Here is a 15,157-nt window from a genome sequence, read left to right as displayed (position 1 = left end):
CTCTTCTCCAGAACCTAGCTGAAGTGCACAAACCACCTCCACTTCTCAGTAATAACTCCAAACTCAACATTCCAGACATGTCAGTCACACATCAATTCTAACATAGAGCAGATAAAGCAGATATTTACACTGTGGATATGAAATTATCCAGGACTGTTTGTGTTTTGTTTTTGTGTTTCCTTTTCGATCATTATTAACATTAAGGTCTTTCCGTACACTGTTCAGTTTTGTGTTCATTATCGTCATTAGAGTCTTACCATACTTGTCATTTAGTTTGATTTCTTATTTTATTATTATTACTTCATCGATGCGTTTCGGTTCAGGTCTTTCTGTTTTTGGTTTTCTGTTGCTGCTGATCACTTTGTGCTAATCAGTCTCTATCCCTCAGTTTCTTTTCTGTGATCATATGTCTATCTCATCATGTTCCTTTGTCTTTCTCTACTCCTGTATATTATTTTCCATATATTCTCTGTAACTGTATGCTGATTCAGCGGGTTCGTTCTCATGTTTGACCCGTGGTGTGAGAGGTGATGACAGGCTCGATCGGGACAAACCAGAGAAACTTTGACGTGATCTGGAACAGTCACATCATAGAAGGTTTTATTTCAGAGACACTTTTCTGTTTTGTTGTTGTTGTATGGACTGCTGCATGAGCTGATTCATGGTGATGGAGGACATAAAGATGAAAGGATACAAGGAACTAAGGAAGATCTCAAAGAATAAAAGTAAGTAGGAAACAATAAACATTAACAGGAGGAACCAAGGAATAAAAGACAGAAGGATACGAAGAAAAATGAAGAGGAGTAAAGAAGGAAGAACATCAGAGAGAGAGGGAGGAAGGTAAGATAGAGGGAAGTTGGATAGAAGGATAGAAGCAGAAAAGAAAAGACAGATGGATCCAGTTAGATGATGGGACATGAAAGAGTTTTTTCTACTTTTCCCAAACTGGTCGACTTCAGAAACAGCTAAACTCTGATTCCTCTCCAGACAGTGCAGGAGATGGGACGACCTGAGCAGGTGGAGCAGAGTGGAGTTGTTTCCCCTTCAACCGTCTCTGCAGCATCACAAACAGAAAACAGCAGCAGCAGTGAACCAGCAGCCTCCTGCTGCCTCTGATGGACCCAGAGCCTCTGCAGACCCCAGGGCTGCAGACTGGGACAGGCCATCATAGCACTTCTGTGTTTGTCAGTTGGACCAGCGCAACTCCGGCTGAGCAGCAAACAGCTCACATGTTTTTGCTTCACAGGCAGGCTGAGAGCCGAACACAGCGAACGCCTCATCCCCTCCAGGGTCGCAGGCCTGCTTCCTAAAGGATGTCAGCACACAACACAACCAAACATCAACACGTCTGAGGCTCTGCCTCACTTCCTCACACAGCAGGTGGTCCCTTCCTACCAGCTCTCACAGCCTGGAGCAGAGGAGTTCGAACTACCCCCCCCCCCACACCTTTTTTTATTGCTGTTTTACCACTACTTTCCAGCAGGTGGCAGTGGAGGGCAGCTGGATGAAGCCTGGCATTTGGGCGGAGAGTGGGTGGAGGGGAGACGGAGCAAAGATGCAGCTCTGTCTGGCTCCTGCTGAGGAAGAGGAGGATGAGGAATGACAGAGAGGAGGAGGAAGAGCGAGGTTTTCCTGTCCCGGCTGAGGTTGGCTGGAGGGAGCAGTGTGTGTGTGGGGGGATGCTGGGACTGAGGCATGTAGGAATGTGAAAGACAGCGGCTGGGCTGGGACAGGATGCTAACAGGGTGTGGTGACCTTGCAGAGCTAAAGGCTGAGGTGGTGAGGCGGTCAGAGGGAAAGTGTGAAGTCTTCAGCAGGCTGCTGGACTCACATTTATTATTCAGTGTGTGTCAGCTGAGGAGATAAAACACAGCAGAAGTATCAGCAAAAGTATTCAGTCCCTAGAATATTGTCACATCACAGAAGGGTTCGGCGATATGGAGCTAAGGTTTTATCGCGATTTTTTGTGGTACTATTTTGATAACAATAAGTGACGATAAGAACTATTAGGTAACTGTATCACTAACAGCAATCACAGCACCGCAGCACAAATGCTGCTCTTGAAAAACAAGAACATTTGAGATGCACTTCTGTAGGACACCAGTCACATAAAGAAATGTGATTTGTATCACTAAACTGCACAAAGTAACTGTATTGAATCATATTTTCATTTCAACTGGAATTTATAGTGACAATGATAAATCTAAATTCTTATCGTGCGAAGAAATGTATCACAATAAATGTTAAATGATACGATATGCCTACATTATTACAGCCACAATTTGAAGTGAACTGCTTATGTGTGTGGGGGAAATAAATAGATTCATAAATACAAAAAACAGAGGATATATTATCTATTATTTCAGTATGGTTCATATAAGCAAGACATAGTTCCAGATACTTATTGTTTTTCCCCATCAATTAACATTATTTATTTATTTATTTCAGCTAAATAAAAGGTTTTCTCAATTTTCAGTTTTCATCATTTCTTTCGTTTAAGCTAACTATGATAACTTTGATTTAGACGCAGCTTTTTTTTTTTTTTTACAGTAACTGCAGCAGAGGTTTGACTACGCCTCAGCATTCTGCAGCGTTCTCAGCGTACAGCGGAACAGAAGGCAGAGCAGGGCGACAGCGCTGCCCCTGAAACCTCCCCCTGCCTCCTCAAATGTCACTGCACTGCTGCAGAGCGCTGCACAGACAGAGAGACACACGCTCCGACTCAGCCTGCTGGAGTGAAAAGCATCCCCGGACTGAAACAGCAGGCGGATGATGGTGTATTCACTCTGAAACTCGCACGCACGCACGCACGCACGCACGCACGCACGCACGCACGCACGCACGCACGCACGACTGTAAGGAAGACGAGCCAACATCCCTGTGGGTTTAACTGGGCACTTCCTGCTGGAGTTCAGATGGAAGCCTGCAGCACTCTGCTCTGCTCCACCCTCTGCAGGCCCAGAATAAACTTTGTTTACTCCACATTGTCATAAGTTGTTCAGGCTGTCAGTTTAGCCTCATGAAAATTGCCAGTGGATTCAGTGAAGCTGGAGCCAGTCCTGTTTTGGATTTAGGCCTTTTTTTGTTTATGCATGTGTAAACCTGAAATTAGCAACCTACACTGGCATTTGGAGCAAATTTAATGAGCTCTGCTTTGTTCCAAAAGCTACAAAACCACCAGGTTAAAAAAGAAAAGGCCATTTTGAATCCTTGGAATATCTATTGGAGACTGGGAATTTATTTTCTTTTGCGTTTTCTCACAATAATGTATTTGGTAGTCAGTCCATGCAGCATCTTAAATACTGAAGGTTTTTCTACCTTCAGTTTTTCTACTGAAGGTTTTTAGGTTTGCCCATGTATATTAATATCTTATTTATGGGATATGTGAAGGTTTTGTTTACGTTTTCATTAAGTCAAGTTTATTTGCCCATTTCAGCAACAAGGCAGGTCAAAGGTAATAAAAACATCATACAATAACCTATTGTTAAACAATCAATAAATACATTACGTTTTGTTAAATGAGATCATCACGCAAAATTACATTAACTATATTGATCAATGTTCCCGTTATTAGAAATCAAAGGAAACTTTAAACAGCTGGGTTTTTAGTTTGGATTTAAAGGAATTCAGTGTTTCAGCTGTTTTGCAGTTTTCTGGACGTTTGTTCCAGATTTGTGGTGCATAGAAGCTGAATGCTGCTTCTCCATGTTCGGTTCTGGTTCTGGGTGCAGAGCAAAACCAGAAGAGAGGTCTGGAAGGCTGCTATGACAACAGCAGCAGATCTTCAATGTATTGTTGTGCTAAGCCGTTCAGTGATATATAAACTAATAGAAGTATTTTACAATCTTTTCTTTAGGATATAAACCCACCACAGATTAATGTTAAAAATGTCGAAGCAGAACCGGTCAAACGGGCTTCCGTCCCGTTTCAGAGACAAAAACATGACAGAAGGAAAGAAAAATACACCCAAACTAGTTGAAGTATTTAGAGTTAGTGACAATTTTGCTTGCGTCTTTTTCATGTTGGTAGTTAATAGATTGATTCTCAACCTGCATCTGCACCAAAGAGTTAAGAATGTACAAACATGTTCTCACCAAGGCTTGTTCATATGTGCAGTTTTAAATGGACATTTATTATCTCTGACTATATAAAACAGACCTGTTGCGTATTTGCTAATTTATGGACCCTAGGGGTCGCCATACACGTCTCTCTGACTGACGTATGGCAGTGAAAACAACAACAGTGTTTTCCTTGTGGGGCCTCTCATCTCAGGATGGTGTTATAGTTAAACATGACATTTATGGTTTTCCAGCTCCACAAACAGCAGCAGGCTTATTCTGGGATCTGTGCTGTCCCAGATCATGAAAGCAAACCTCGGACTGCCTGGTGCAAGCCGCCGCTTTGACCCCCGTTCAGTCGGGGAGCGCGCCCGCTCTCCTCCCAGCTGCCTCCACTAACTCCTTCAGCTAAGAGATAAGGGGTCGTATTTGCATCCCGCCTGCATGCAGACGCCATGATAAGCAGCTGCGAGGACTTACGTGCTGTTGAGGATTTGGAACCTTTCTCCTTTCCTGAAGCTCAGGTCATCCTCTGTCCGTGCCTCATAGTCATAAAGTGCCACAAAGAGAGTGACTCCTGCAGAGCGAGGGAAAGCAGAGGAAAACACAGTCAGCTCTTGGAAGATTAGCAAGAGAAAATGAAGCTGAAGACGTGAAATGAGCTCCAGAACACTGAGTAAACAGCAGCGTGTCTGCTCTGGACGAACAGGAAGGCAGTCATGGTGAATGTTCCGGCAAATCATTCCGGTTAGCAGGGAGAAGAGCTGTGCTATATCAGCAAATTACACAAATATAACACCATGTATGAATGATGGAAGAAGAGTAGCAGTTGTGATTAACCTGCATTTTCTGTTAATCCCACCTATAGCATCACATCAGACTGGCTGAATGGCAGGCAGAGTGGAAACGCATGACGCATGAAATATTACAGCCTCTCAGACACTCCACCAGTTCAGTCCTTTTGGATGGCAGAAACACACCGACACTGCAACACTGGCAGTAACATGATATGACCAGTCCCTCCAGGAAGTTGTGATGCTGTGATCACAACAATTAAAGCAAATTCTCGCAGCACTGCAACTTTCTGGCAAATCAGCTCAACTTTATCTGTTTCCCGACTTTTCTGACCGATTACTGCGACTCAGCAACTCGAATTGTGACCAAAACTCGAGTTTTCTATCTCATGACAAAAACATGTGTGCTGCTAAACTGTAACGTTTGTCTTTTCTTTTATTTGCAAACCCATTTAGAGATGTTCTGTAGGAGTTGTGTCTACTGTGTAAATGGATCATGTAACTTGGAAGAACAATAAGGAATTGTTTTTATGCACTTTGACAATCCATCAGGACTGGCTTTAATTTGTATTAAAGGTATATGGAATGTTTTTTACACTTTAAATATTAACTAGGTTAAAACGCTGCCTCTTTGTAAAAGGTATGTGCAGCAATTTCAACTTCTTTGTTACATGTTACGACAAAACTAAAGTTTGAAAGAAAATGTCAGTTTTGGCCGCAACGTTTTGAAAAAGTTGCTGCAAAATCAATTTTAGGCTGCAACAATTACAAAACAGCATCGCAACACCCTGGAGAGACGACACAGTGTGAACCATCAGCGTCTTTCAGAACAGGCTGTTCTCAAAGACGCTGAGAACATCCTGAGATGCATTTCTACATGCATCTTTTAATGTATGTGGAAATATTAATTCTTCAAGCTAAACAAATCTGCTTTAACCATTTTTTGGATCAGATAAACTGTCAGGGCTCTGCCAGCGACACTGGAGTCAGGTTTAGTGGAGTGGAGACTAATAGTATTTCTAATGTATAAAAAATGGCTTAAATGAAAAAATGTTTTTTCATATTGTCGGCATAAGCAATAGAATCTGCAGAATGTGCCAATTTTTAAAAATTGATTAAGAGATTAATTGTCAGAATAATAGATAGAACGATCGACTACTAACTCATTAGTTGCAACCCTACTTTTGTTGTTGATCTGAAACAAAGTCTAAAATAACACAGTATTTGAACAAGGTGATTTCCAAAGAGTTATAAAATCAAAACCTGTTTAGAGTAGATGACCTAACTAAAGAACCTCACAGCTCTCCGTTCTTTGCTGGATGATCAATAACGTCACAATACTTTCAGTTACTGATCATGGTGTAGACAGTTATTGGAAGTCTTCTATTATTATTGCATCCTCCCCTCTCCATCTTCTAGTCAGGCCTGATAAAAACTGGACAGAGTGTAAATGAAGACGAACTCGGAGACGAAAGCAAATCCTCTGAGCACTTCAGGTTTCTGTGGGGCTAAAGACACTGAAACCCACTGAAAGCGATAAACTGTGACAAAGTTGCATCAGGTGGAAGTGATGCAGAGGAGCAGTGGTTAGCACCCTGCAGGCATTTGCAGTAAGGAGTTGCGTGTGTTCTGCAAGACGTCTTTAACAAGCTTTCATTTTTACACATAGCCTTGCTAAGACGGAACAGTTTTAGTTTTGTTTCACCAAAATTTTATTTCATTTATTTTTTTTTTATTTCATCCACTAAGTAATAACTATAAAAAGTTCATGCAACAACTAGAAGAAATCATGAATGAGTAGAAAAAATATAAACTTATATCTGACAAATAAAAAAACTCAGAAAACTATGAGAGACGTTTCACATACACAAAAAAAACACACAAAAAACAAAAATACGCAACATGAGCTTATTTAACCCTGTATCGATTCATCTTAATAATTTTCAAATTTCTTTGAAATGCATCATTGTCGCCATTCTGAATCTAAATTTTTTTTAAATTCCAGTTTCTTTTAAGTTGTATTTGCTTCATCTCTTTACAAATCTGCTTTGAAAAGCTCAGTCCTTCTATGTATAAAAAACTTAAATCCAATGTGGTTTTAATCTAAAACTGAGCTGCATATGTCTCCGTTCATGTGAAGAGTCCAGCCTGCTTAGAATAAAATCCTGACCTGAGCTGGAGAGAGTCTAGACTTGTAGGGCAGACGCTGAGTCAGTGCGGCCTGACTCCAATCACCCGGGCACAAACGCTTCAGATAAAGAGCAGTGGCCTGAAAAAAAACCTTTTCAGTCACTCTAACATTATCCAAGTCTGGCTGAAATAGAGCAAGATCGTCCCCCACAAAGTCTCCAACGGCAGGTAGACTGCTGACAGAGACGCACTGCGCCAGCTGCAGCTAGGAAGAGTCTGACAGCAAACTCTTCATAGTAAGACTCCATGTGAGGAGGTCGTGTAAGGCTAAAGGGACTGCACAGACTGGAGCTGATGCTGAAGCAGGATGATGGAAACCCTTCTGGGTGCAGCGCTCCAAATGTTCCATCAGATCAAAGGCTGAAACTCATTCATTGATTGGTTTCTGTGTTGTCTGTTGGAATGCCAGTCAATGCGTTGCGTAATGTCGTGGCACTGGCTCCGTATTCCAGTTTGGGAAAATGACATCAGCAAATCCGCTGGTCATCGATAACATGGTGGATACACAGGGGAGCATGGAGGCAGCCGCCTGCTAGCGGGCTGGAGTGAAGCCAACGTTTAGGTCTAAATGTCTCCAACCAGGACGAAGTTAAAAAAACAAATAAAACAAAAACAAAACAAAAACTCTGCTCAGCTCTTCTGCCTCTCATCCGAAAATCATCCACACCTTGAGTTCAAGGTGTTGTGTTAGGATCAGTTCAATAGAAATGCTGAGTTCCTCTGCAGAGCTGCTTGGCTCAGTCAAACAGAAAGGATTTCCTGAGTAAGAAAATTCTCTCCCTAAACAATGAGCTCAGAGCACAAAGACTTGTGCTAATGCCAAGCGGACGAGCTGACAGGACCGGTCTGGGGTCAGGGAGAGAGAGAGACGATCATGTGACCATACCAACATGAAACTCTGTAGTGACAGGAAGGAAACCTCAAAAACACAACTTCATCTCATCTCTCAAAAGGCACCACTGAAATGAAATGCTGGAATTGTATTTCCTAAAATATTTTCATCATATTTATGTGACAGGATATTTGCATTTCATCAAGGAGACAAAGAGATTGGCTTTCATTTCACCTAATGGTGGAATTTGTTTAAAAAACAGTTCGGCATACCTCAGGCAACCATAACCACGGCAACAAGAACTACGTTCTTTATAATGGTCAGCTGCACTCCCACTGTTTTTTTGGGTACCAGTTCACAAAGTAATATATAAATATGACTATAAACAGTCATTTATGAATCATCTAGGACTTTAAGCTTTGTCTACACATGATTAATTCAACTCCATTGTTCTGTTACGAGCTAAACTATCAACAAGTCATATCAAAACATGTTAGCGTTAGCCTAGCATTTCAACAATGTGCTCCATCTCCCATAAGGCAGCCAGTCATTGTGCCTAATCTCTTTCCCTCACAAAGCACCACCTATTTCTACAAAGCTCCTTCTTTGAGCTGCAGACTCCATCTTAGCTTCCTCCTAAGCCCTCCACCGTTCCTCCCTGACTCAGCTCCTCCTATTTCCTTTCTTGTTTTTGAGTCCTAATGGCAGCGTTGTTAATTGAGCTAACATGTGTTGGAAATGTATATCAAAGCCGTTCTGTAGAGCCCCTGGTTGGGACAAAATACCGGTCACTATGAAGAAAACTACAACAGACACCAAGGCAGAGACTGAAAATTGTTGGAAGGTAAAGAGGCATGTGACCCCACTAATAATGTACCCCATGTAATACTCGAGAATAGATATAATATTGTTATACTTTTTTACACTGTTAACATAACATTAGATTTAATGAAGGATCAGATGGAGAGTTGCTATTGGCAACCAATCTCCAGTGACAACCAGACCACTGCTGTGAGCGTCCATCTTTGATCCATCAGGTTTAATCCTTTGACTCTCGCAGTGTTGGGACGACTGCTGTAGTCACATTGCTTTGTGACTTTGAATAGGACGTTCTGAGTCAGGCTCCCAGTCGGTGTAATCTTGTCTTCATCTTCACAGCTTTCTTTTTGTTGCTTAAAATGAGCTGAATTAATTCACAATAAATCATTCTGCTGCAGATGTTTATCTTTTGGTTTTTCCACTGGGCCTGCTGCCTGGGTGAATTCAGGTCAGTCCTCCTTAGGTTGAGTCATAAAGCTTAGGTGGGCTTCTAGCAGTATGAATTGTGTTAAAGCCACGCAATGCGCCATGGTGACTCATCTTTTTCTGTTTAAAGTAAAATACTCGACATTTGAGGCAGTGCTGCTTCAGATGTTGGGTCCCGCTTAGCGCTGGAAGGCTCGCTGCTGCTGAGCTTACTTTGACTTTGCTACTAAAACTCCAGTTTGCTAATAAAATCCGGAAGTCCTGAGAGAAACCCAAAAGTGATAAAATGATATAAAATTCATCCAGCCAGCCTCAGGGTTTCTATGAGAATGCTTTAACATAGAAACCCCAGATGACCTGCAAAATGTATTTTATCAGTGTTTTAAATAACAGATCACTAAATGCAGAGCACAGCTGAGAAGCAGAAGAAAAATGAAAACGTTTCAACATAAGAAACTAATTTGAAACTGTTTCATGTGTTTGGATTCAGCTCACCCGAGTCGATACTTTGCAGAACCACGTTTCCTGCAGTTACAGCCGCAGACTGACAACTTAAACTCAGATCTAACAGAAAGCTTCTGTGAAGATTCATTTTAAAGTCTTTCCTTATGTTACTTTTGGACTTTGACTGAGCCAGGATTAATAGGTATTCTTCCTCTGCTTACTTTTTCATCTTCATCAACTCTGACGGGCCTGCTGAAGAACATCATTGCACCACCATGATGCTGCCACCACCACAATTTAATATGAGGACTGTGTGATGTACAGTGTTAGTTTTGTTTTTCTACACACCATAAAGGTTCAGTTTTAGTCTCTTAATGTTCAGCATTTTCTTTGCTCTCCAATTGCCGATACTTTTAAGACAGGCAACATTTGGCAATTAAAAAAAGAACATATATCTATTATATATTCTTTCATTATTGTTTCATTTCACAAATATACTTACTTTTGATAATCCTAACTAATCTAAACAAGAGAGGTTTGGTCTGATTTAACTTCAGACAGTGAGAAAAAAAAGTGTATTTGTCTTTTTATGTGGTGTAAACTTCAGCTTTCAACTGTGTATACAAAAAACAAACAGCATGTATTATGACATTAAAAAAATCTAAACAACCACTTTAGTTTGTGGTGGTAAGGTGATGTCAGGTATGAATACATGTGGAAGGTGCTGCCGGGTCCCTTACCTGTCCCTCCACGGGTCCGCAGGGTCCCGGTGTGAGAGGAGGTGTTGACCCCCCCGAAGACGGTCACCCCCTGTCCGACGGGGGCGTGGAAGTTGTTGTAGTTGGGAATGGCGGTGACCCCAAAGTTGGGATAGTGCTGCGGCGTTGGGTCGGCCCCATAGCGGTATCCGGCTCCCTGGGAGATGCTGGCGTCTCGGTCGTCTGTGAGTTTGGTTGCCTCCTTATCCTTGCATTGCACACAGCCCATTATCTATAATCTGGTGGCAACAAACACACAGAGACAGAAAGTTAGGCAGCTGAATGAAGATGTGAAATAAATAGGAGTGTGTGTTTGTGGCTTAACAGAAAGAGTCGGGGAAGTTTACATCAATGATGTCAGATGATAAAAAGGTTGGAAGTAAAAAGAGATGCAAGTCAGCTGATAATGTCAACCTGAGTCCTCCCAGGCCAACAGGTGCAGGAGAGGGAGCCAAACAACGTTAAGGTTGTTTTTTACTCTGATTCCTCTACAGTTGGCACCTTCCACTGATCCTTGGCTCAGAGAGTCACGAATCTGCCTCTGAGAACTCGTCCACACGTATATCAAACACGAATATCGTTTGAACAATTGAATATTGTTTGAACAAAAAACATCGTAAACATAGGATCCAAAATATAATGTGCTCTTCTCTGGACTAGATCTCTTACTTTTAAATATCCACTTTGGTTGTTTTTTTTTTTTTAATAAATAATAGTTTTAAGTGATATTAAAGAAAGATTTAAGGTGGATGAGAGGGTAAAACACACAAACATGTATTTGTTTGATATCTGGCTAAGTGCGGACCAGGCCCTCTTCTCTATGTGACTCACATAAACCCATAAAAATCTGGGCACCGCTGTGTGGAGGTGCAGTGACGCACAGCAGCGCTGTCAGACCCTCCAGGGTGATGGCAGCAACCAGAAAGTTGATTTCATCCCAGAACCCTGACCAGCCTTTTAATCAGAATCAGAACCAACATCATCTATAGGACACTCTCCACAGGTGTCCTATAGCAAGTCAGGACTCAGTTCCAGTACCAGAAAAAACCCAGCCGAAAGGGGAACCAACAGGTTTCTTTAAAGATCCAACTTATGAGTCAATACAGATTCACCAGAGACACACTAGGAAATGACAACTCAATATCTGAGCAGCAGCGAACACCCAAAGGAGCATCTAATTATGAGCATGTAAAATGAAAACAGCTGCAGGAATGACAGAGGAGGCGGTTTTCTTTCTCGCCGTGTTGTATCTGCCTGCAGTGAGCTGCTCGTTACCTGCTGTGCAGAAAGTTATAATGAAGTTATAATGAAGCGTTCCCCTCTAACGGTGTCATCTATAAACAAGTGGAGGAGTGTTGGACGAAGCTTCCGTTCCCTACAATATGTCAAAACGATAAGATCAAACAACAACCTCCTGAGAAGCTGGTGAAGCCATCAAACTGCAGGACAAATACAACCCATCATGTACTGGATTGTTCAACCTTACCAGATGGAACCCCTCATTGGCATCCAGAACTGTCTTTTTTGGTGCCAGAAACCTTCTTGTGCTAATTATTATACTATGTAGGCATAATTATTTCTAGAGCAAAGAAGAAGAGATACAATTTAGTCAAGAATTTGACAAATATTGGCTGTTGACCAGAATCAGCTTGGTGAACTGATGATTGAAGGAGTAAAACAAGTAGGAAGTAGAAACGTTGGCCTTTTTGTAAAACTCAGCCGAGGTAAACCTTTTACATTTTGTAGGGAATATACACAGAAAATACAGTTGTAGACATGATAGCAGAAACCATATCCAATGTAAAAAAGCTTCAAATATAAACAACATAATCTTGTCTCTTCATAAAACTAGTCAACCCTGTGTAATAGCTCCCTAACACAGAGATGATGCATCAGCTCCTATTATATTATTATTACCAAGGATGAAAATCTCACTTTTTATGCTCACTTATATTATAGGTCTTTGATGGTACATTTTCTAAAAGCCTATTTAGAAAATTCACTACAGTCATTAAAACACTGCTGAAATGAACAATGAGAGTAATCAATAAGGTCGGTTATTTGGATCGTACAGACACACTATTCATAAAATCTATAAAATCTAAACTGTTCAGATTTGCTGACATAGTGGAATTACAAACAGCTATTTTCTTGTTTAAAGCCAAACTAATTTATTACTGACCTTTTCAGAAAAATTTAAGCACTTTATCAGTTATAGATAAGTAAATAGAAAATTAAGAAAACATTTTATAACTAAGTTAAGATGAATAATAGTTTATAGGATAATGCTGTAATAGGAAGGCTGGTTGTAAAAAAAAAAAAAAACTTCTTTGAATGTGTAAATACACTTCACTACTGTTATTCTATTTGCTTGGTTTTGTTTTAAATGTGATTTCTATGTATGTAACTTTGCTTATTCTTTTATTTTATGTTTAATGAAATCAAACTTCAAACCTAAAAGAAAGAGGAAATCAGAAATCAATCTTAAAACTGATCAGTGTCAGATTTTGTTTCTTGTTTTTACTTCTTCACTTCAGTGGTGTTTTTTTTTAAGTTAGAATCAGTGATTGGAGATCATTTAGTTTAATCCAGTTCAGAGGCTACTAGCACTCTGTTAGCGGCCGTTGTGAGAGAATTAGCCCCACACTGACTGAGCCGCCATCACGGTGTTTCAATGTGATTACATGCTGATCTCACAGGCAGGAGAGTTCAACTGGTGGAGAAATCCTGCCTCTTTATTTACATGTTTTTAACCATAGTGAAAGATTAGGGACTTTCAAACTTTTCATTTTGTATTTCATATGTCATTTTTGATGTTTTTGGCTTTTTAATAGAGAGAACTTAAGATTTGTTGCACAATGTAAAGTCTGAAATGTCAGCGGACGTCATTGCACTTACATAAGGACTTAGTGGATCCATCTCAGGCAGAACAGACGCAATCAGGAGGAGTGCAGTCGGAGCTTTGTGCTCTCTCTAATCAATTTGGTTCTGATCTGTGTCAAAGCCATGAAACAAGCAGGCAGAGTGAAAAGCAAAGGCTCACAGTTGCAGTCAGGGTGTTGCATGCCCAGATATCTCTGTCAATAGACTCAGTAATCGTCTGTGACAGGATGAGGGAAATGCATGGTGTGTGTGTGTGTATGTGTGTGGGGGGGGCAACAACAGCAGCAATGCTACGCTCAGTCCAAAACTGCAGAGCATTTCTAATCGCATCTGTTCTCAGCAGAAACCGACAACTTGCTGAGAAAACAAACCAACAGACTATTTCTGTACGCAGAAATAGTCTGCGTACAGACTATTTCTATAAACCTTAACCGGCAGAGACTGACTGGAGCGGCCTTTCAAAAGACGGGGAACTGCTGTATTGATTCTTCTGAACGGACACAAAGGTGCTCCTAACTGCTTCTGAGATGTTTACCTGGGACGGATTGGATCAGGACCGTCAGAGCAGATCTCACAACTCCTCTGTGGGAGCTGTGATGTCACCTACAGCGACAGCATGCAGCGGCTTCAGGTCGCCCACGTGAAGCGTTCCTGTCCTGCTCTGCCTCAGATCTAACGCAGGCAGCCAGAGAGAAAAACCTGACAGTAACCGTTTAGCTTCCCACCACAGGGCAGCCAGGGAAAAACACAACAACTTCCTCAATTGGATCACTTGTGATTTCATTGGTTTAAATTTGTGCTGTCAATTGACTAAAAAATATGATCAGATTAATCACATTCTGGCATTGTGAATAATCATGGTTAATCACAATGCTTAACTTTGTAAGCTTGAAATATAAATATGTGCACAGCTGTTCAAACCCCTCCTGCGGCACTCGGCCAATTAAAATGGAAGAACTGATTTGATTTTGCTGAGGGAAACTTTGTCCATTACTACATGAAAACAAGTAATAGTTCAAGGAACACCTGACAGATAAAATATATATTTTATTTTTTGGTAAAAAATATTTGTATGCACAACTTCAAAGAATGTTTTATTGTTTCAAACCAAACATGTCTGAAGACTCCCGGTTTTCCAGGTTTTAATATTGAGGAAGGTTTAAAGGAAGCCATTTTGTTTTAAATGTTAAACTCCCAAACAGCTGGAAGATACAACCACTAAACAGGGATGCTCAGAGAAATCAGCAGGCGGTGAAATCACATCACCTACAGCGACAGCTGTAGGTGATGTGTTTGTGGATGACCATTCATCCACAAACACAAAAATCTGACCTTTTTTTTGATCAGTGAATGCAGCAAACCAGATTATTAACAACCTTCTTAGAAAATAAAATACATCTTATCTCTTGGTTGTTGCAGTGACACTAGTGTTTATTAAGCTTTGTACTATTATTGCTACTATTTGTTGGTCAGTTTTCCTCTAGAACTAGACTTGGGCCTTTTCTAAAACAAAAGAACAATGACTTATAAAGTCAACAAAAGCAGTGGTGTACATTGCTAAGTTAAATGTTTATGCACTAATCATAAACACTACTTCTGCTAACTGTAAGAGACTACACCAACAGTATTCAGCAGAAGCTAATGCTAAAGCACTAATGTAAATTCATATTATATCTGCCATAGAAAGACTACAACCATTGAGCACTAATTTAATGTTGACATTATAAATTACATGTTCTGTAATGTACTTCGATACAGTATTTATGTATACTGTATCGAAGTATACATAAATATACAGACGGTATATATCTCTACCGTCTGTGTTTTAATTTCTTCCTGTATATTTTAATTTCTTCCTGTATATTTCTTGTTTGAAATAAAGCTATTGGGGGGGGGGGGGGGGGGGGGAGGGGGGGGGGAAAAAAAAAATTTGCTCAAATTTTAAAAAAAAAG

At 40.7% G+C, this 15,157-nt stretch overlaps 1 protein-coding gene across 5 annotated transcripts in view; it reads right to left on the bottom strand.

The window, feature by feature from the left end:
* The window catches only part of fynb (FYN proto-oncogene, Src family tyrosine kinase b), an 81,986-nt gene that overhangs the window by 14,956 nt on the left and 51,873 nt on the right, over positions 1 to 15,157 (bottom strand). For all 5 annotated transcript variants that reach the window (XM_015050544.1, XM_015050542.1, XM_015050547.1 and 2 more), the window contains 2 exons: positions 10,304 to 10,560; positions 4,539 to 4,635 (listed from right to left, as the gene is read on the bottom strand). In XM_015050544.1, coding sequence (XP_014906030.1) covers positions 4,539 to 4,635; positions 10,304 to 10,550 — 344 coding nt within the window. In that variant the 5' untranslated portion in view covers positions 10,551 to 10,560. The remainder of the gene's footprint in view (positions 1 to 4,538; positions 4,636 to 10,303; positions 10,561 to 15,157) is intronic.

This window comes from Poecilia latipinna, unplaced genomic scaffold (assembly GCF_001443285.1).
Source record: "Poecilia latipinna isolate Pla-1442-1.1 unplaced genomic scaffold, P_latipinna-1.0 Scaffold998, whole genome shotgun sequence".
NCBI lineage: Eukaryota > Metazoa > Chordata > Actinopteri > Cyprinodontiformes > Poeciliidae > Poecilia > Poecilia latipinna.
The sequence above is the reverse complement of the archived record's forward strand: the minus strand, read 5'-3'. Positions and strand labels throughout refer to the sequence as shown.